At 35.9% G+C, this 21,563-nt stretch overlaps 1 protein-coding gene across 4 annotated transcripts in view; it reads right to left on the bottom strand.

Annotated features, from left to right (window-relative positions):
- The window catches only part of ARMC3 (armadillo repeat containing 3), a 61,104-nt gene that overhangs the window by 26,946 nt on the left and 12,595 nt on the right, over window positions 1–21,563 (bottom strand). For all 4 annotated transcript variants that reach the window (XM_051802375.1, XM_051802373.1, XM_051802374.1 and 1 more), the window contains 8 exons: window positions 15,404–15,521; window positions 13,293–13,418; window positions 12,155–12,223; window positions 11,650–11,825; window positions 10,112–10,306; window positions 9,136–9,319; window positions 4,141–4,293; window positions 3,929–4,034 (listed from right to left, as the gene is read on the bottom strand). In XM_051802375.1, the coding sequence (XP_051658335.1) occupies window positions 3,929–4,034; window positions 4,141–4,293; window positions 9,136–9,319; window positions 10,112–10,306; window positions 11,650–11,825; window positions 12,155–12,223; window positions 13,293–13,418; window positions 15,404–15,521 (1,127 nt within the window). The remainder of the gene's footprint in view (window positions 1–3,928; window positions 4,035–4,140; window positions 4,294–9,135; window positions 9,320–10,111; window positions 10,307–11,649; window positions 11,826–12,154; window positions 12,224–13,292; window positions 13,419–15,403; window positions 15,522–21,563) is intronic.

Raw genomic sequence — 21,563 nt, 5'->3', positions numbered from 1 at the left:
ACCCCAGGAGAAATATTCTGCCATATGATAAGTCTGTCATGTACCACAAATTCCTGCAGCACTTGGTACAGATGAAGAAAAACCATCCCTTTCCTTCTTCCCCCAGACCAAACTCTAACTGAATGCTATAAATTTTGCACTTAAAATAAACAATTTAGGACAAATATTATTGAGGCTGTTAATTAGTTTTCACATCCAGTACCCAGTTCTAAATTCCAGAGCATATGTTTTTCTTTAGTGGCAAATCCATTAGGTGCCCAGAATTCAGACACTCCCAGATTTATGAAGGCAGCTATTAGAAATGGCATTTGTGCTACAACAATACTGAAGAAAAGAGCTGGTCAAATTAATGTCTGACTAACTGGTATGTTTGAGATCTTATTTCTACATGCTACTTCTAACTAACATCATATTCATATTTAACAGAATTAGCTTACCCTAAACACATGGAAAGCAAAAATAATTGATTATACCTTAAATGGGAAAAAATAGGCAGAGGCCGAGATAAGACATTTGTTCCAGGGTTAGATGTGTGGCACACAATCACTTATTTTCCTGCCCAATAGATGACGCTGCTGTTTCTTTGTTCCCGTGTAATTGCTGGATTTGTGCCTCACGTCCTTACTGAACTGACTGTGCCCACATCACCCTATGCTTGGACACAGCAGAAACAGGTTTCATGGATTCTTAAAATGGCATTTGGTTGTACAAATAAGTGTATACAGTTTTCAACAAAGCAAGTTAATGTTCTGGATTAAAAGATGGGATGGGAAAAATAGATGCAAATACCCAGCTGAACATCATTCTCTTTTTTTTCCAGAAGCAGACCACAGAAACAAATTCTGACATGTATATACCATGGATGACCTTGGAACTATATACACAGAGGAACATAACATGTTAGAATAAGTACATGGGATTTTAAACTGCAGTATACTTTGCAAATTTATTTAGCCTAATTATTAACAAGTTTACAGAGAAGTTATTACCAGTATAGAGCAACATTAAAACTCTGTCCTTACATTATGATAAAATTCTTATAAAACCGTCATCTGGGGGAATCAGTCTGTAAACTAATGAGGCATTTGACCACTGTGGTTTTTTCTATATGCTACTGAAGTATGACACAACAACAGCTCTGCAGCAAAAAGTTAAATGCTGAAATATTTTAGAAGTTATTTATAATAATTGTTATGTGTTCTGGTAGAGATCATATTGAAAATCCATGTTTTCCAGCAAACCTGAAAACTCAAACCACTTGTATGGGACTTGTGTTCTCTTCTGCTCTAGATCTTTGGTTAAAATACTCTGGTAGGCAGAGCAATTCATTAATTTATTTATTTTTGCCAAATTGTGGTTGCTGGGGGACTTGTGTGAAATGACAAGCTGGTCTCTGTCCCGTTCATCGTGAACAGGTGTTCTAATTACCAAATCTCCACCATATTTGACACCTTTATTAGCTGTCTCAGTTAAGAAACAAAGGATTGATTGGGCAAGGGTAGAGAACTAGCCTTTCATTGCTGTGGGGAAGCACCTAAAGGTCAAGGTTAATATACATTAGTGGGGGGTAGTATTGCCCATTACCTATGCTGTTCTTGTGCCATTAATCAATGGAAGACTTTATCTTTATGAGCTAGCTATTGTGGGAGCCTTAATTACACACAATTTGTTTTAAATTGTATTTTTTTCCATATTATATGAAAAGCAGGCTACACTTCTTGAGCAAATATTCCTAACAAGAACAACAAATCTCCAGCAAAAATAGTGATGTCTTGTACTCAGTTTATATTCTGAAATATATACTGTACAAAATGAAAAGGCAAGGTACACATCCTTCAGTCAATGTAATACATACAAAAATGCTCATGAAATGAAATATGGCAGAACGCATGTACATGAGTTCAACAAGATTGAATTTTTGACTAGTCAGTAAAAAGTGAAAGCACTTACAGCAAATAGTCTTCCCCATTTCTGTGGCCATTATGTTCTTGACACATAAGGTCTACCTGCTACTACTACCTTTATGATTTAATATTCTTGGAGGGTTTATAACAAGAATCTAATACATAACCAATAAAAGGGTGCTAGTCTCATTAGTCTCATTTGGGATCAGAATACTGTCAACATAATTGCACAGCAAAGTCACATTATTATAAAAGTGTATCAGCATCTTCATTATATAGACACTTATTTTCAGTGGCGTACAAACACATAAAACACTCTAGAACGAAATATGATTACGGTGACTCAATCTGGAATTAATTTTCTCCAAACTATTTTTATTTCCTATTACGTGTATGTAAAATAAATATGGGCCAGACAGTCAGTCAGTGAGCTGGAACTATACCAATCTGTATCAGCTAAGGGTTCAACACTATATATTTGTCTACAGATCCTAGTCACACTTATACCCTTCTATGACTTATTAATGGTTTCGATTTAGGAATGAAGCTTTGAAGTAATTATATAATCACATGGCATTCATCCAATATACATATTTAATGTAAATTATTGCTTCCTGATTTTCACAGAAGACATGTGATTAGATTATCTGGTGCTTCCATATTGTACTTGAAGCTGGATTGCAAAGAGAGAGAAGTATATGTGAGCCACCTTTACAATTTCCTGACTCTGCCCAGCAAGAAACAAATATGGACTTCATTATAATGCAGAGGAACAGAAACAGCTATTTCCCTGCCTGAGGTCTCAGAGAATTGTTCCAGCAGTTGAGCTAAACAATGTCCTGACTATCTCCTTGGCAAAAGAAATGGAATGAGTTGGCATAAGCTGCTATACCAACTCAAAAATCCCTTTTGACAATGTGAAACCTCAAAGAGCTGCACTACGAAAAACAGCTGTAGCAGAGCTGAAAGTTTGACCCCTAGACTCCAGTACTGCGCTCATTTTATGTGTGTATGACTCCCACTGACACCAACTGAAGAGTCCAGCACATGAGGAGAACAGAGTATCAGACAAAAAAAAAAAATCTACTATGTGAATCTGAGAACAGAGTATTATTCTCTTGCATCAAATTATGGCTCCATCTGGTAACATTAAGTGAATACTGGTGACTATTAGAGATGAATCAATAAATTGAAACAAATAATTTATTTTGTGAGTTATTTTATTTTTTCACTTCAAAGAATGCCTGTGAATTGATTACAACTTTCTTAAGTATATTCCAGGAAACTTCTAAGGAATTTTATTTTATGGTTTGTAAGTTACATGTGATTGCTCACATACGTCACACACTGCTCTGTTTCTTTTCCCTGAACAGGATTTTTAATAGAGTTGGGATAACAAAACTCTCCAACTGACAGCAGAATTTAGTTGATACAATTGTTTGGGAACATATAGTCAGCTAACCATCCTTTGTTAGTTATTTTGGATACTGAAGTTACCTTTCTTTTCTTTCAGAGAATGCACTAGAAGCATTCTCCATTACTTGGGAAACAACAACAAAAAAGAAAGACCAAGACAATGCCAATATTCAGAAGATCTGAGAGCTATCTCCATCAAAGACTGGATTCAGATCAGTCAAAAAAGTTGTATGAACCATAAAATTTTAAACTATCTTAATGATTTGGAATTTAAAAAAAATTCCACATCAAATGCTTTAGATTATAAGGCATATTTTGCTCATATGTTCTCTTCAAAACATGATTTATATCTCTGCTTTCATTACATCTGCTTCATACCTTTCCTTGATGAAGCAAACGTTAGTAGACACAGCATAACTCTTGTAACACTGATGAGAACCAGCCTATTCCAGATGACTCATAAGAACCAAAAAGCACCTTACAGTCAAATTCAAACAGACCTGCCTATCCCGGGATAAGGACAAGACAAGGCATTTTTAAAAATCAAAATATTATCACCTGTGTTCAGATTACTGTTTTAAATAATAATTCAATTATTGCAGACTCACCTTGCATTACTGTGACTGGCTTTTGTCAAACTAGCCAATGCTGTCACTGCAGCTTCTTTTACCTCTTCATTATCACTACTTAGCAACTGCACCAGCTGGGGAATCCCTTTGAAAAAAATAATTGTATATATGAACCTTTAAGTAAACCATGGCAGTCTCCTAACAAAAGAAAAAGCACAAATTCTCAGCTCATCCTTTCCCACCTTACTTACCCTGGAGTCCAAGCGCACATTTGCTCTCTACATTCTTACACATGGCAGAAATTGCTTGGGAAGCAGCAACTTTAACTTCATCATTGCCAGTTTTCAAAAGGTTTAGGAGACATTTCTCAACCTCTTCCTCATTTAAGATTTTTCTGATTTCAGCTGTAAACAAGAAATAACAATAGCATTAATCAGCATTTGTTTTCCAGATCAGTGAAAGGACATGAATTTGATTTCATATAGTTGCTCGAAATATTTGGTAACAGGGGCATCGGCCGTTTAGAAATGTGCACAAAGGACCTGAGCCAAATCCTATTATAGAATATCCTGAGTTGGAAGGGACCCACAAGGATCATTGAAATCCAACTCATGTATTAGACTTCAGTGAACTCTGAATCAAGCCCAAACGATGGCTATTAAATACAGCTTCAAACATACACAGCCCAACAGAAGGCAAAGTTTGTTCTCTAAAAGACTTTAAAACCGCAGAATGTATACAGGCTTGATGGAAACAGCTTTTCCAATTCAACAGATCATACTTACTCAGGATCATGCTTAACTTCAGTTTATGCTAACAAAGTCCAAATGCATAAAATTGAAGAACATAGTAGTAAATGTACAATTGAACTTGGTGGAGTATCGGTTACCATACTGCAAAAGCCAACATACTGATACAAAGCCAAAAAAAGGCAAGAGGAGTTACAAAGAAAATTTTAAATTCTGCACAGCTTGTAGTTCTTCATCAACGCACAATTTGCAGAGAATTTCAATTTTGTAGTTTAGCCTGGTGACAGTGGGACTTCAACACATGTAGAAATTTTACCAATGCTTACTACTGCTCTCAGGGATCTCTCCCTTCTTTGGACTGTCATCCTCCAAATAAAAAAAATTTAAAAGGAAAGGAAAATATCATAAGTATTCTTTTAGATAAATCTGAATCTATAGTGAATAACAGTAAACAAATACAAGTCCGCAAAGTCAATGAAAAGGGAATTTGACTGAAAATCTAGTTACAGCAGAAATGACTCAATGCACATAGGTGAGATGGCTACAGTTGCTTTCTTCTCTCTAGCTCAATTTTAAACATTTTTAGAATCATCACTTACACAAATGAAACCACAAAGCAAAGATGCAACAAATAAAACAGAGAGGATTTTAAGGGTCAGCAGAACCTTGGCCACAACCTTGATGCATATTGGCCAGCTTTCAAGAGAAGGCCTTAATTAGGATTAGAGACCATTTTGAGAAGTTATCAAGTATGCCGCTGGCCTGTTGCTTAACAAAGTAGTCCATAATCCCTAATAATGATCTCTAGAGGTTCTTCATGACTCAGTAATTTAGTTTTTGTACAGCAAGTTATTTATTACTATTCAAATTTTCTTTAAAATTATTCTTGCTTTTAAAGGCAGCTATAATGATGAGTGTTTAATTTTAAAGATAATTTATGCCTATATGAAATAACAATATGAATAATTAATTTGGATGAGTGAAAATAGTGATTTAAAATTTTTTAAACAGAAAAATATTTTTCTGATAATGTGGAAAAACAGATTTTGAATTTGAACTTATGGTAAAGAGTATCCACATATATTCAGGTAGCTAGACCAATAAAAATTATTAATATTTTAACAATCCAGGCACCAATTCTATATAAGGGATGAATATTTTCTGATAATCCTCTCTGTTTGTATGAATTGTTCCTTTGTTTCCATTCCTACAGAAAAGAAAGAATGCACAATTGAAAAGCATCCTTTCTACTGAAGTACTTCTCATGTGAGTGCCAACACCATTTTTACAGTGATGACTAAGTGATTTGAATACATTGATTTAACATGAAGCAAAATACTCAAGCACACACAACTAAGAGTTTGGAGTACTAACAGTTCTGTCCAGTTTTTCATGCATTGACCCCATTGTGAGATAACCTTTGTTTTTCAATATATTTTCCTATTTGCCTCAAAATCATGATCAGAATTCTACTGATCGCCTATTCAGGTCACTGTCACCACTTTATGGAATTATTTATACCAATTTCAAATGAAAAAAGAAGTTAATGTTAAATAGTACCATGAGCTCTCACTTATCTTGAGTTGAGATAACCCAGATAAACGAAAATCTGTATTATGAAATGCATATGGTAAGCAGGTTACAGAGCATGTTTAGTGTGCTCCCTTTTGAAAGGATTTGCACTGAGATACAGAGAAAGAACGGGGAGAGGTTCAAACCAGAAGTTTGGCAGAGTGAGGCCAAGCCCAGGTGAGCATGATCATCACATTCTCCATACATACTCTATAGCATTTTGTTGTTGCTGGTGTGTCTGGCATTGACAGGGGAAATCAGGCCCTCCTTAATCAACAGTCCAGATAATCCACTCACAAACATTCAATAATTTATAGCATTAAATTATATTTTGCCTTCTGAAATGACTGCATTATTTGCTGGGCAAGGAGGGAATCACAGTATAATTCACCACTATAATTCTGAGCATACAAAATAAAATCATCAATAAATTAATATATTAAATTCAAAATTATGTACTGAACAAAAAAAAATTTTAGGGGTAAAGGCATAATGATTATGTATAGAAATGTGATCAATTTTAATGTACTTAAACAGAGCAGCAGCCTAAAGATGCTATTTCAAACTGAATATCATGTTTGTACCACGTAATTTATTCTGATATTGAGAATAGCTCTTAAGGGATAAATCTATCTTATAACACCACCACGAGTCCCTTTGCAAAGGGCTGAAAGGGACATAAACCAAAGCTGTTTGCTATGATCACATCTATCAGGAAAAAAACCCATCAAAATTAAATTCCATCTGTCAATAATAATAATTTCAAAACCAGACACTGCTGTATACTCAGCTTCCAGGATTAAAAAACCAGCTCGATACATGTTCTGTCATTCCAGAAGGAACTTTTTCATTCCAATGAAAAGCAGTACTCTTTTTTCCCATGTATGCAGGAAATGTTGGTAAATTATCAAACCTGAAGAATGTCAGCTACTGTATGGCTATGGCAAATTTAATGGAAAAGTCACTACAGAACTTAGAGTTGTGTTGTATTATTTTGGATTCACATCAAGGCAAGTACTAGTGCTGTATACGTTAGTGTTGCAGTTTGGATAGGCTGTTTAGTATGTTTACAACCAGAATCCAATCCAACAAACAAGGACTGCAAATATTTCTGTTTTCTTTTTGCACTTGGGCTATTTCTTGTAATGGCCTCAATGCCACTTTTCTTCCCTCTGGAAGACTGACAGTAGCCCTGTGTATCTGAAAAATACAATGCTTCTGGGGGCCACACTAAGCAGTGAGGTTACTGGATTGTGTTTTCTCCTGCACCAGGACAAGTATCCCTTTGTCTAACTGGGTGTCACCAAAATTCTACATCTTGAAAGCAGATATTTTAAATGTTCTTTTCATCTATTTTCCCAGCTTGCTGTATCCATACCAACTGTCATAGGCTGAAGAAGAGAGCAAACCTTTATAATGAAACCACATTGACTCCATTTGTAAAGAAGCATGACAAGAAGATGCATCTTCACTGACGGCAACATCCCATGATATAAGATCATAGGCAGTACTGTAATATATTATGTGTAGTTCTTGCCACCGTGCTTTAAAAATGTGTTCAGACATGCTTCTACTAACAGCTGCTAAAATATTAGGCCACAAAAACTGAAAAAAAAAGTGTGAAAGAGGAAAAGAAGGCTATGCTTATTTGAAAATAAATATGATAAAGGAGTAAGATGCAGTAGAAAGCAGTAGGAGCAAATATAAATCTGCTTAGCATACACCTTATAAGCCTGTCACAGGACTATAAAAATGATACTGACAGTCCTAAGTAGCATAATAAAATAACAATACAGGAAAATACACCAAAAAAAATACTGGCATAAGAAGGTTCCTTCCTATATTTGATACTTGAACATTAATAAAAACAATCTTCAGTGACTTGCAAAGCTTCCAACAGATAATGATGAAAGCACAGAGAAATCCACAGAATACTAGGAAAGGCAGATTCCACTCTTTTTGTGTATCATTTGCAATCCAAATAATTACAAATATTCATGATGTCAAACTAAGCAAGGTGAGAAAAGAATTGGTAAGACAGCATGGGGAGAGAAGAAAGGAAGTCTGAAATATTGTAGAAAGGAGAGATTATTTTACCCATGTATTAAATTAAATAACATATTTTTAAAATACTCATCAGTTAAAGCCATGATTCAAACACAAAGTGCCAGAAATATTAATGAAATATTTAAGCTCTACTGTCACAGTTCTATCATAAGAATCCCTTGACAGAATGAAAACCTTCTATAGACAGAAGTATGTTTTTAGTTACATCGTATTTTTTTACACAATGCTACTTGGCACATGTTGCAACTCAGAAGCCAATATATGGAAAGAATTTCAAATGTAGCTTGATTAAAAGACCATCCTTGTGGGCAAAAATGATGAGCATGTTCTGCCTAATTCAGAATTCCTTGGTGAATTAAAGAAAAGTACATAAAAAAGAACTATAGGATGAATAATTATAAAAAGATTACAATGAAACTATTTAACTCCCTTGAGAATATTAATCTGCAAGCCATTTGAAAGGTTTTCTTTCAGACCCCTGTTAAAGAAATTTGTATTTGAAATTGCCTGACATTTAGACGAGCAGCTGAATGCCAGATGAAGTCTTAACTGATAGTGGTGAGAAAGTGCCAGCAAAGGTGGCTTAAGATGGCAGTTACCTGGCATCACTAATCAAAAGACAAAGATCATATTTTCAAAGTTCCATTTTTCTTTGAGAACAGCATTTTGCAAGAATATATTACATTTAAAAATAAATTGAAGCAAAATCTTAAAATTTTCTCATATATATATATATATGTGTGTGTGTGTAAAACATAGCACAAGTACTATCCTCAACCAGGTAAGACAACCTCATTCTGGATAAAAATTTACTTCATAAACAATTTTATGTCCATGGATTATTGAAAAGTCACATACAGTCACAAGCTGCTTTGGTAATTGCCTTTGCTGCATTCTTCTGAATATCAGGAACAGTAGAGACTCCTAAAAGTGATAGGAGTTTTTTAAGGCCTCCTGTCTGCTGAATCAGTTGCAGAGTATGCACATCTTCAAGACAATTTCCCAGCACAGCAAGAGTTTTGATGTGTAGATCACTCAGTTCCTAATAAAGAAAAAAACCCAAACAAATAACCTTCAAATCAGGATTAAAATATCTTTGGCTTTTAAGTTTGTAGGATAATTGTTATAACTTCCTTTTGGACAGTTTGTTCATACTGCAGAGAACATATTTTTATATTCACATTTTCATCTAATTTATTTGATGATGCCTTGGGATGCAACACAATTTATCAAAACCACTAAAGCCTCCAGAAGTTTCTCATTTACATCAAAGTGGGTTAGACAGGTACTTGTCATGTTAAAATTTCAAAAACTTCACAAATTTCTCTATGCATTATGTCCCATGGTGACACCTGAACTCAAGAAGCACTAAACTGAATATCATAATAACATAAACAATGACATTTCCAAGGTAGAAAATTATGTCTAAGGTCATCGATATCAAAGTAAATTCAGGAAAAAAGGATCAGTGTTCAAACTAGGAACCAGCATCAGAGTTCTATATATAATAAAAAAAATTTGAGAAAACATCATATAAAAAGCTATATGGTGAATTTTTCTGATATTTACAACAGTTTGAGAAATGGACAGTAAATGTAAAACAGCATTTATTACTAAGAGCAATAAAACAAATATAAATACTTTGGTGAATCCCTTTGCTTCCTTTCTTAGTAAGCTAGGTATCCTAGCCTATCGTATTTCTATCACAGTTCACTCCAAGTAAGGAACTCTTTCTTCTTATTTCACTCTTCCATAACATAAGTAATATTTTCTCATTAGTCACACAAACATTAGTAGCAAGAACGAAAAAACTTTTAAAGCAAGTAAACTGTACATTGGTTTCCAGTATCTTCAGCAGGCAATCTAATCCGTTTTTTTCTCCCAGTATTATCCTGGTTTCTCTGTCTTTGCTAATTACTTCTAAGGTTTGAAGGGCTAACAACTGAATAACTGGGTATTCAGATTCCAGTAGTTCCAGCAACGGTGGAATCACATTCAGTTCACTAACTGCAGCACGGTTTTGAAAATCCTGCAGTAAAATATTCAACAAATAAAGTTAGTGATAGAGAATATAACAATACATCCACTCCTGACTTTACAGAAAGAACACCAAAAGTCTGATTTCAGACATCAAAAAATTAGTCAATACTCCAGAGCTTTCAGTTCTGAAGATTTCTTTCTTTTGAGCTAAAAATCAAACTGATTATAATCAAGCCCCGTGAACCTTAAATTCTAGGAGTTTTTTTCAAGACTGAAGTACACACTACAGAATCTAGTTCTGTCTAAGGAAGCCCATTTACTCTTGGTTTCACCATGTTTGTCTCAACATAAATGTTTCTTTGAGTAAGTTTTTTAAATTTAGTTTCACCGTTTTTGTTTACTCAGTGCATGGAAAACAGTTTTTTGCACTCAACTGTGGTTGCCTGGTTATATCTTCCTTTTTTTTTAGTAATTATATTTAATTTAAAATTTCGACTTTAAACAGAGAATGCGCAGCTTAATAAAAAGACAGCAGTTGATTATATTAAAATAGAAAATAAATAAATAAATTACAATTTGCTTTTAAATAGCTTATTGCACATGTGCAGCATGCAATTATCCTTATCAATATAAGCAAGCACCAGGTGCAGTTATCCAGATATACCCTGCAACAAAGACAGCGAGATAGTAAAAAAGGAGAAAGAGTAGAATGTGATTCTGAATAGACATGCTCTGATGCCCCAAAAGAGATAGAGTTATAAACTGAATTCATTATTGAATTGATTCGCTTAAGCCATGGAAGAGGACTGCCATACAAATGCACCATTCTTTTGCTAAGCAGCATATGGATGACATTAGTGCTGAGTGTGAAAGTAGCCAATAACAAACCTATTCCTCCCAGTATGGAAAGTAGCTGTTGACAGCATTCACCTATCATTAAAAATATGTTCAAAATTGTGCTATGGACCTGCTGGTCAAATCAAGACACAATGCAATTGGTAGTTCTTTAATTTACAGGATTATTCCAACCTTTTGGATGGACAGATTATGACTCTCATTACCACAATTAGCATTTTCCAACTGAGAAAACAAACTCCTATTTAATTTAAAAAATCTAAATCTCATTCTGATTATACTTATACTGCAGCACACCACAGATAATTGCATCAACAGAATTAGAGTCAAATCAGCTATATTCATAACTAATTTAACATTCATGACATTGAGTGTGATGGTTAAAATACACTGATGGACATTGGGAAGTAAAGGAAACAAGTATTTTAAAATTATTTCCCCCACAGAGGATGTCAGGGGCGGGGTGGGGTGGGGGTTGGGGAGGGAAGTGCCTATCTGCCTTTGTAAGTTAAGGCAACAAACAACAGGAAACTTTACCTGTACCAGAAGGTAAATACATTCAAGTGAATTCTTCTGAACGTCAGGATCAGGGCTACCTAGCAGTCTGATAAGTGGTTCTAATCCACCTTGCTCAAATATTTTTACTTTAGTAGTACATTCAACAGCCATATGTGCTAGACAGAGAGTAGCAAACTCATGGATAACTACATCTTCTATAGGGAAAAAGAACAAACATTTTGATCAAGTTTTATTCAGCACAGAATATATTCACTAATCCAGTGGTTTAAAATATTATTTGAAGTCAATAAATAATAGCTGTTAATCCTACCTGATGTCTCCATAAACATGTTGCTCCATCCATACAACATAAAACGCTACGCAGTGAGTAAGAGCTACACCTATAAAAGCATTTACCTGTTTAACATGTAGTAGGACAAATCATAAGTTACAGGGAAGATTTTATTAAATTGTCCGTTCAAATGCAATCATAAATTATTTCTCACTGTACTTTAGCACAAGGAATGAATACTGCACAAGGTACCTTCTGGTGCCAGCTGTGATATAAGTGGATTTGTGACATCCAGTTCCCTCAGTAACTTCTTGACATTATCTACAATGAAATAAATACAAATATGAAGTCTCTCATTTGGCAGTGTTGGCTGAGTAAAGAAGAGAATCTGCTCCAAGCAAATGTACTCAGGGTTACTCCCCGAGTGACAAACAGATCTGACTGGGAAAGACACACAACTGAAGTTATACCAAGATTATAATAGGTCCAGACAAAAAATAGAAAAGACTTTCAAGTACCAGATGACATTCTTTGACGTGATATATATGAACTTCCTTAATATTTTATTGAAACTTTACTCAAAATACTTGCATTTAGCAGGTTCTGATTAAATATTGCACAGTTTTAGTTGCCAAAGAAGTCATATCCCAATAGCTTAAATTATTTCTCATTAAAATTATCAAACTAAAAGCAACCTCTCCATTATTTCAAGCCACGACTTTGCAATTTCAAGCTAATGCCAGCCCACACTGCAAATGGAAAACACGAATTACATAGGTCTTATTAAAATCACAGTAAAGACTTTCAGAATGAATTTTTATTGTTGTTAATGGCAAACTAGCAAAACCACAACCATTGGATAAAAAAAATCAAATAATAGCTATTGGAACAGACTTCGTGTGATCTTACAGGGCAATGTTGTCATTATCAACATATTACAGCGTTGATACGTAAGAAAAAAGGTATGAGTTTAATTTACTTTTAAATAAAGAAACAATTAAGATGTAATATAAATGGAAGATCTTTGCCCATTCAAATTCATGTCTGTGCAGCAGCATGGACTATCTGCTAATGCTGAGTTGAAGGAAGGTAAAGAGGGTAAGGTCCAGTGCAGCATGAAAAGCAGGTAGCAGTTGATGAAAAGACTTAAAAGTGGCTGGGACATCACAATGGAATACAATTGGGTAGAACATCCACCAAAATAACACCTGCTTAATTACAGTAATTAGATATAGGTCTATAAAGCACTGTAAAAATAGCAGCCACTGAAACTCAGCCTTACATCACTTACTCATTATTCTGGGCCATTAATATAGGATTTTTTCACATGGGTCAGCTCCTTGTTTTGATGAACACACATTCAAAAATATTTATAAATTGAAACTCTTACGATTAGAAGCCATGATGCCAAAAACCATGATGGCATTTCTGCGTACAATGGGATCTTCATGTGAGATGAGTTTATACAGATGTTCCAATGCTCCAAGACCAAGAAGTGTCACTTTGTTTTCATCACCTGAAGAGGAATTGTGTTAAAAGCCCAAGAAAAAATGCAACAACCTCACAGTTCTAATGTGTCAAAGTAAAACAGCTACTTTTATTGGACAGTAGAATCAAAAAACAAAGGCCTGACAGGGCCTTGGGAGATCATGTAATCTATACCCCAAATAAATATGTGTCAAAGAGTTTCAAGGATTAATAATATCTAAGATTAATTCACATTTGTAAAGCAAAGGACACTTCTGCCCATTGGACACTCCACTCATTTGTTAGAGACTGCAATGGTAGTGCAAAGGACAACTTTCTATTTAGCAAAGTACAGGTGAACAGTATCATTAAGAACCTCATTTTATTCAGTATCATTAAGAACCTCATTTTGTCTTCCTCTTTTCTTGCCTCCCAATTCTGTTTTCCTCAAAATAACAGTTAATTAATTCAGTGTATCTTTACTATCCCTCAATGGAAGCAACTACCAGGATTTGGAACATTAAATCCTAACTGAGATTTCTACCACCTGAGAATGGAGCACTCTGTACCTCAATAGGTGCTGGACATACAAAGAACAGAGGTGTTTTGTGTGATTACAACCTTCCATTCCTGATCACTCGAAACACACACACAACCCAAGAAACAAAATCCCAATCCTACTCCCATTCCCAGTTCCCACAACAGCTTTATAATTCATTTTCTAATGAACTATGCCTATTCTTTCTGGCTACAAGCAAGGAATGTAAGAGGAAACTGGAGAACTATGCTCATTCTCAGGCCAAGACATGATTAAAATACAAGGTATTTTTCTTGAGGGATGGGACTTAATTTACTAGCAACACTCAAAAAATAGATTAACTGCAATTAATTAACTGAAAACAACACCTCCTCTTGTGCCACACTGCAAAGTTACAGTCAAGTCTTCTGGAGGATTGTAGGAATATCTACATTAATGATTTAAAGGATTATTCATTTAGTAGAAACATAAAATATAAGCATCTGTCCTCCCTCTTGCAGCATGACATACTTTACTGTGGATAGCAGGGAAGGAGCCAGCAAGATCTTATGGTTCATAGCTGTCTCCCAGCAGTCCACATTCTCTCTTCCATATTCAAAATGTGATTGCTTGCTCTCAGCCAAGCTTGCCATATCAAGCTGAGCCCAAACATCTTTCAGAACTCATTGACCTCTAGCCAGCTGTCAAAGCCTCCAGCTCTTCTCTCATAACTTCAGCAGTGTTGGCAATCGCCATCAGTATAACAATCAACATATAAACCCACAATTTTTTAAGAAAATGTAAATTTACTGGAAATTAAAATTAAACCAGATTAATCAGACCAAGAATACTACCAGCATATACCAACTTGAGTGACTGGCATGGAGTAAGTAGGAGACAGCTTAGGAAATTACTTGCTACATAAAATTGAGCCTTATACAGTTGCTTGTGTCCTCGGTCCCTTGGACATGATCCTTAGCTATAGATTATACAGGAACCTTTGGAAGATTTGGTATCTTGGAGACTTGTTAGATTCCCAACAGACAGAATAAGCTTGATAAAGGAGGTTGAGCAGTCTCCAATAAATCTTCTGTCACAGAAATCCTGACACAACAACTTTATGCAAAAATAACAGAAACAAGCTAAAAAGTTATTTTCATTAAAAACTGAACCTTAAAATAACTACAGTGGTACAGAAGTCTTAAACTGTGACATAAAAAAAGAATTATTTCCCAATTGCAGGTCTGTTGCTCATAAAAAACCAGATCTACGTTATATTTAAAACAAGCTCTATTCAACAGTGAATATAAAATTCTACAACAAAATTATAAAAATCTGCTTCATGCAAACTACTTTATAACTGCAAATACGGGTTGGATCAATATTTCAGAAAACCCCCAAAACCTCAACAGAGACCTTTGAGAAGAAATTAAGATTTCAGTGCTAGGAAACTAAAAATTGTGAACTACTATCAAAATCTAAGCGTGCAAAACAAAGCTCATTGCAAAAATACTAACCTTTTGAAGCAAATTTATATAGAGCATCACATGCTTTGGTCAAAACTTCCGTTTCAGGAGAACTAAGCATTAGTACAACTGTTTCTGGTGTTTTGCTTTCAATCAATAATGGATCGAACTACAAACAAACAAACAAAAAAAAAGGAAGGAAAAGTTTGATTTATACTGACTCTTTCTGTATGCTGCAGTAGACTCCCATATTTAATTTAAAAAAAATCTTGTTTGATATCTAGACTGAATTAGAAATATTAACAAGTTGCTATTTACTTGGAGAAATCCAATTTTTTAACAATTGGAGACACTGTTAAAAACTGACTTCCAAATAAATATAATCAGGATTTCATCCCATATGGAGATTTTGGGAAAACCTTGACACTTCCCTGCACATCTAGAAAGTCTTGAAAGTAACAGACTAAGTAATTGTTACACATGTAAGAGCATTCTGTAACTTTGGAACCAGACATGAGAAGTTTCTTTTGAGCACCTGTAACACAGAGACCACGAACTTAGGTGTTGTACAAGGAAGAGGATTTGGTTACTCTGTGGCAATACCACTTTGTGGTTGCTTAAAAAAATAATATAAGAACACTGCCTGTGCCTTTGTCAACTCAGTTCAGCTCACTATGATCTTGCACTAGCTGAAGTATTTCCAAGATATAATCCCTGCTCACCCAGCCAGAAATGATACAAACTGTTCATTGTTATTTCCGAGTTCTCTCATATGGAAAGAAATCTTCCAGCAAATCAGACAGTTTTCACACTCTTAACAGACTTCTGAGGACTAACATCACATGAGCAAGAGAATCTTCTAAAAAAGACTTTCATTCCTTAACAAGACTCTATTTAATTTCTGAAAATCCTACCAATTAAAACGTTTTAAGCTTGTTTGGATTTAAAGTAATTTTTCAGTACGGAAAAACTGTCTTCTGTCTTCACACTTCAGGACTATAGAGTATCTGTGTTACATACAGAAACTATCACATACTGGAGTCATGCTGTCTCTCAGAATCAATGTATTTATCTTTAAAATATAGCAGATTAATCATATGAGATAGCAATATACAAATTATTTTAAAATATTGTTACAATATATATTTATACCATATATAATTACAAACATTGACTATTTGTTTTACTTCATTAAAAAAACCTAATAGCTACATCAGAGGCACATATTGCTTGTCAAGCAAGTAAATTATATGGAGTAAATCTTAAAAGTTATGAGTGTGCTAGAAGAAAAATGTACAAAGAGGAGGCTTTTTTCTTCTCACTCTTCTGACTTGCTCAAAAATAAGGCAAAATATGATACTAGTACAAAGACTTCCAAATTCATATTTTCAGTAGGTTTTAAAATCTAATTCATTTCATCACCTTCCATGAGGCAGATCACACAACTTAGCAGGCAGCAAGCTCAACATACAAATTTCATTAAGAGGTCGCCTGCCTAACGTGCTTAACTGATCTACCTCGCTTCAATCAGGTCTGAAAATCTGAAGATACTTCGTGCTTGCTGTGACAAGTTGGAGGCATGGGCCAAGTCATGGAAAAATATAATCAGCTTACTATACTGCAAGTCATTTTGCTTAATAATGACTCAGCAACAAGAAGTAAATCAAGTAATAGCATAGTGGTGCAAGTTACATCTTAATGATGTAAGAGCAGGAAGGCTCTTCAGAGGGACCTGGACAGGCTGGAGAGCTGGGCTGATTCCAATGGGATGAGGTTCAACAAGGCCAAGTGCCGGGTCCTGCACTTTGGCCACAACAACCCCCTGCAGCGCTACAGGCTGGGCACAGAGTGGCTGGAGAGCAGCCAGGCAGAAAGGGACCTGGGAGTTTGGATTGACAGGAAGCTGAACATGAGCCAGCAGTGTGCCCAGGTGGCCAAGAAGGCCAATGGCATCCTGGCCTGTATCAGGAACGGTGTGGCCAACAGGACCAGGGAAGTGATTCTTCCCCTGTACTCAGCACTGGTGAGGCCACACCTGGAGTGCTGTGTCCAGTTCAGGGCCCATCAGTTCAGGAAGGATATTGAGGTGCTGGAGCAGGTCCAGAGAAGAGAAACAAGGCTGATGAAGGGACTTGAGCACCAGTCCTGTGAGGAGAGGCTGAGGGAGCTGGGGTTGTTCAGCCTGGAGAAGAGGAGGCTCAGGGGAGACCTCATCACTCTCTACAACTCCCTGAAAGGAGGTTGTAGCCAGGTGGGGGTTGGTCTCTTCTCCCAGGCAGCTATCAGTAAGACAAGAGGGCATGGTCTTAAGCTGTGCCAGGGGAGGTTTAGGTTAAATTTTAGGGAGAAATTTTTTACAGAGAGAGAAATCAGGCATTGGAATGGGCTGCCCAGGGAGGTGGTGGATTCTCCATCCCTGGAGGTTCTTAAGATGAGACTGGATGTGGAATTTAGTGCCATGGTCTAGTAACCACGGTGGTGTTGGATCAAGGGTTGGACTTGATGACCTCAGAGGTCTTTTCCAACCTGGTTGATTCTATGATGGGCTTAAAATTATGGAATTCTTTATAGGAATTTTCTTTTTGGATTGTAAGGAGGCAAAAAAAATTCACAGCAACACTCATTCAACCACATGAGGGGAATACAGAAGAATTAAGAGGTGACTGAAAGTTCTTTTAGTCACCTTCATACTTCCCTACTTCTGCACCTTTGGGTCTTTGCATGGACCGAACATGATCCTCCAGGTAAGTACTATTATTTAAGCACAAACACATCTCCAGAGTCTGGACAAATACTTGGTGATGGGATAAAACCCCAATTTTTAGTAAAGGCTGCTAGTCTTCCAGAGAGAAATAAACACAAATATTGGTTTCAGATGAAGCTCAATAAGAAATGAAAGATGAAATAAGGGTTTTAAATCTCAGTTATTTATTTACATTGATCTAATAACAAAGTCACTATTACATCGCTCCATTTTCACTGCATCTCATGTTCACAATAAATTGTAGAAACCACAATTTAATGCAAATTCCTGGGATTTAATGACAGGTTTGCACATGAGCAGAGTGAAATTAATCTAATGTCTACCCATGTATGCTTAAGCAGTCAGAGGCCTGAGCAGGTCAGTGATTGAGAAAGAATTTCTTTACTGTGCAGGTGAGAGTGCACTGGAACAGACCGCCTGGAGAGGGTGGGAAGTCTCCCTCTCCAGAGATATTCAAGAACCATCTGGATGCAATCTCGTGCTGTTTTCTCTAGGATGGCCCTGCTTGAGCGACGAGGTTGGACCAGATGACCCACTGTGGTCCCTTCCAACCTTACCCAATCTGTGAATCTGTGATTGCTCTGTGTTCATCAAAACTATCATAGAACTGATTAGGACTCTTGCTGATCATAATGCCTGCATAGCCAGTGTTCCACCTTTTTTTTTTTTTAAATAAAGGCTTGCTTCTAAATCTTCATACCTCATTGTATATTCTTCCTGTAATGGCACATACAGGACAGATTATGTGCTAGAATAATATGACTGAATTAATAACCTTGAATTAAACACAGAAATTTAACTAGTTTATAAGCAACATTGCCAACATTCAGTTTTTATTAAGAAAAAAGCAAATTAAATGAAAAAGAAAGCTATAATTCAAAAACTTCTACATGTCTTTGATTCTGATTTTTGTGTACATTTGACTTCAAAGCCATTAAAAACTGCAGAGCATTTGGGGTTTGATTTTGGGTGGTGGTTTTTTTTGCTTCCATCAACTTAATTTAGTTGAAATTGAATGTAATATAAAATATGTTTCCAGTCAGACCAAAGACCCATCTAGCCCAGCATCCTGTCTCTGATAAAAGGCCTGTAACAGGTGTGGGCAAGCAGACTATTAAACTTTGCTTATATTCCCTCTCAGACTCCAGCACTCTGCAACCTAGAGAACTGGAGAGCCTAGTGAGTTTACCTCCATGTTCAAAACGTCCAAGAAAAAATTTGGTACATAATTTTTGAAGCCATCTGTATTTTAATCACCGTTAATATTCTGAGACACAAGTACCACAATTTAACAGTCATATAAATTACTGTGCCTCTTCTTTGTTTAAAACTACCACCTGATAATTTTGTCTGTCCTCCACGGTTCATTCACCATAAGAAACAATGAAATAAATTACACCCATTTGTCTTCCCTGTGTATTCATAATTTTCTAAGTTTCTATGATATTCCCCTTCACAGTTGTTCCTTCTGGGGATGAAGAAACCTACCCCCTTTGATCTTTCCTAATACAGAAGCCACTCTGTCTGTTATTGTTGTCTTTCTTAGTTCATTCCTAGTTCATTCTGTTCTACAGTTCAGAACTGTGTTTCCATTTGAAATGGAAACACCAAAACTGTTAATGGCATTTAACATGTGCATGTATAATGCATTTGCTAGTGACATGGTGTTTTGCCTTTTATTTCTGGAATTTGAAATGTTGTATCTGGCTGCCATTTTCATGAAAACATCAATTAATTCTGAAAGACTGGATGACACAGGTTGCAGAATAAAACTCCATGACATTCCACTGGCAACCTCTCTCTGTTATGAAACCTGAACAGGAACCTGTTTTCTCACCTTTGCTTTCGGTTTTACAACCCGACACTATTGCTAGGAGAGAAAATTATTTTTACCTCTTTGTCTTTATGTAAGTGAAAAGCTCGGTCTAAAAACTTTTGAAAAAGCTAAGTAACTGTATCAATCTGAACACCATTATCCACTTGCTCACTAACTCCTCCAAAGAATTCAAGTAGATTTCAGAGATGAAAATTTACATAAGCAGTATTGACTCTCCCCCATTATTATCATATTTATCCATGGGTTTGGTTTGAAGTTTTTTTTCAGAACTATTTCTACCAATTAACACAGCATGGAAAGTTCCTGTAATTATTAATGTATTTCTTTTAGAAAATGAAATTTTCTACTCTTCATTTTTCCACTACATTAAATACTACATGTAGCAGTACCACATTTTCAGATTTTAATTATTTTTCATTTAGCACAAGACCTGGGCAAATACTATTTATTTCTATTTGGGCAATTTTATCACATTTATTTTGGTGCTTTGGCTTTTGACAAAAAAAAAAAAAAAAATTTGCTTTTCCTTCATGACTTTAATCACCTAATAAAGTCCCTCTAAGAAGTTTCTTGTATCTAGTAAATTTGGAAAAGCTTTACTCCTAATTTGGTATCTTTGTTAGTTCTCTCCCAAAATATTTTGATGCAGGGTGACATTGTGCTTTTACTACTCATTTGGGAGGGCAAGGGTTTTTTTGTTTTTCCATTTGAATGCAAATCCCACCTTATGAAAGATGCATTTATCTGCTATTATTTTATTGTTTAATCATGCTGTAATTGTTTTTTTAAAAATCACTTAAATTTGATTTAAGGTCAGGTTTAGCATCGCACCTTTCACAGAATTTTTAGAAGCACTATTGATATCTTTGATATTCTTAATCCCTTTTCCTTTACCTAGAAAAACAGAGTTAATAGATACCTGGACATGCTAATTGTTTCAGTTTTGTGATTGCCTGATCTCCTGTTTTAACAATATAAACCCAAAATATTCCACTGAATCACAAGCAGTTGATGTTAGAAGGCACTTCTGGAGACCTGATCTGATCCAACTGCCCTGTTCAGAGCAAGGAAAGCTGGAGCTCAGGGCCGGTACACAGTCTGACTTTGAGTGTCTCCAAAGATGGAGACTCCACAAGCTCTCTGGACAACCTGTGCCACGTTCCATCATTCTTACAGTAAAAGAGGGTGTTTTTTTTTCTTACGTTTCAATGGAACCTCCTGGATTTATGTTTGTTTCCATTGCCTCTCATCTTTCCACTGGGCACCACTGAGAAGAGCCTGGCTTGATTTCTTTACTTCTTCCTGTCAGGTGACACTGCCAAGACCCCTCTCTCCAAGCCTTCTCTCAAGACTGAACAGTCCCAAATGTCAAATGACAAATGCTCCAAGACTTTGGCAGATTTGTTCCAGTAAGGTTTTGTCTCACTTGTACCACAGAACCGAGAACAGAATCACCAGGTCCTTTCCTGTAAAGCTGCTTTCCAGCTGGTCATCCCCCAGACTGTACCGGATATTCTTCCCCCAGGTGCAGGATTTGGCATTTCCCTTTACTGAACTTAATTAAATTCCCAATTTCCCATTTCTCTAGTTTGTTGAGGTCCCTCTGAACG

This window comes from Manacus candei, unplaced genomic scaffold, assembly GCF_025592945.1.
Source record: "Manacus candei isolate 608988 ecotype Guabito, Panama unplaced genomic scaffold, ASM2559294v1 h1tg000056l, whole genome shotgun sequence".
NCBI lineage: Eukaryota > Metazoa > Chordata > Aves > Passeriformes > Pipridae > Manacus > Manacus candei.
This window is presented reverse-complemented; position numbering and strand designations above follow the sequence as displayed.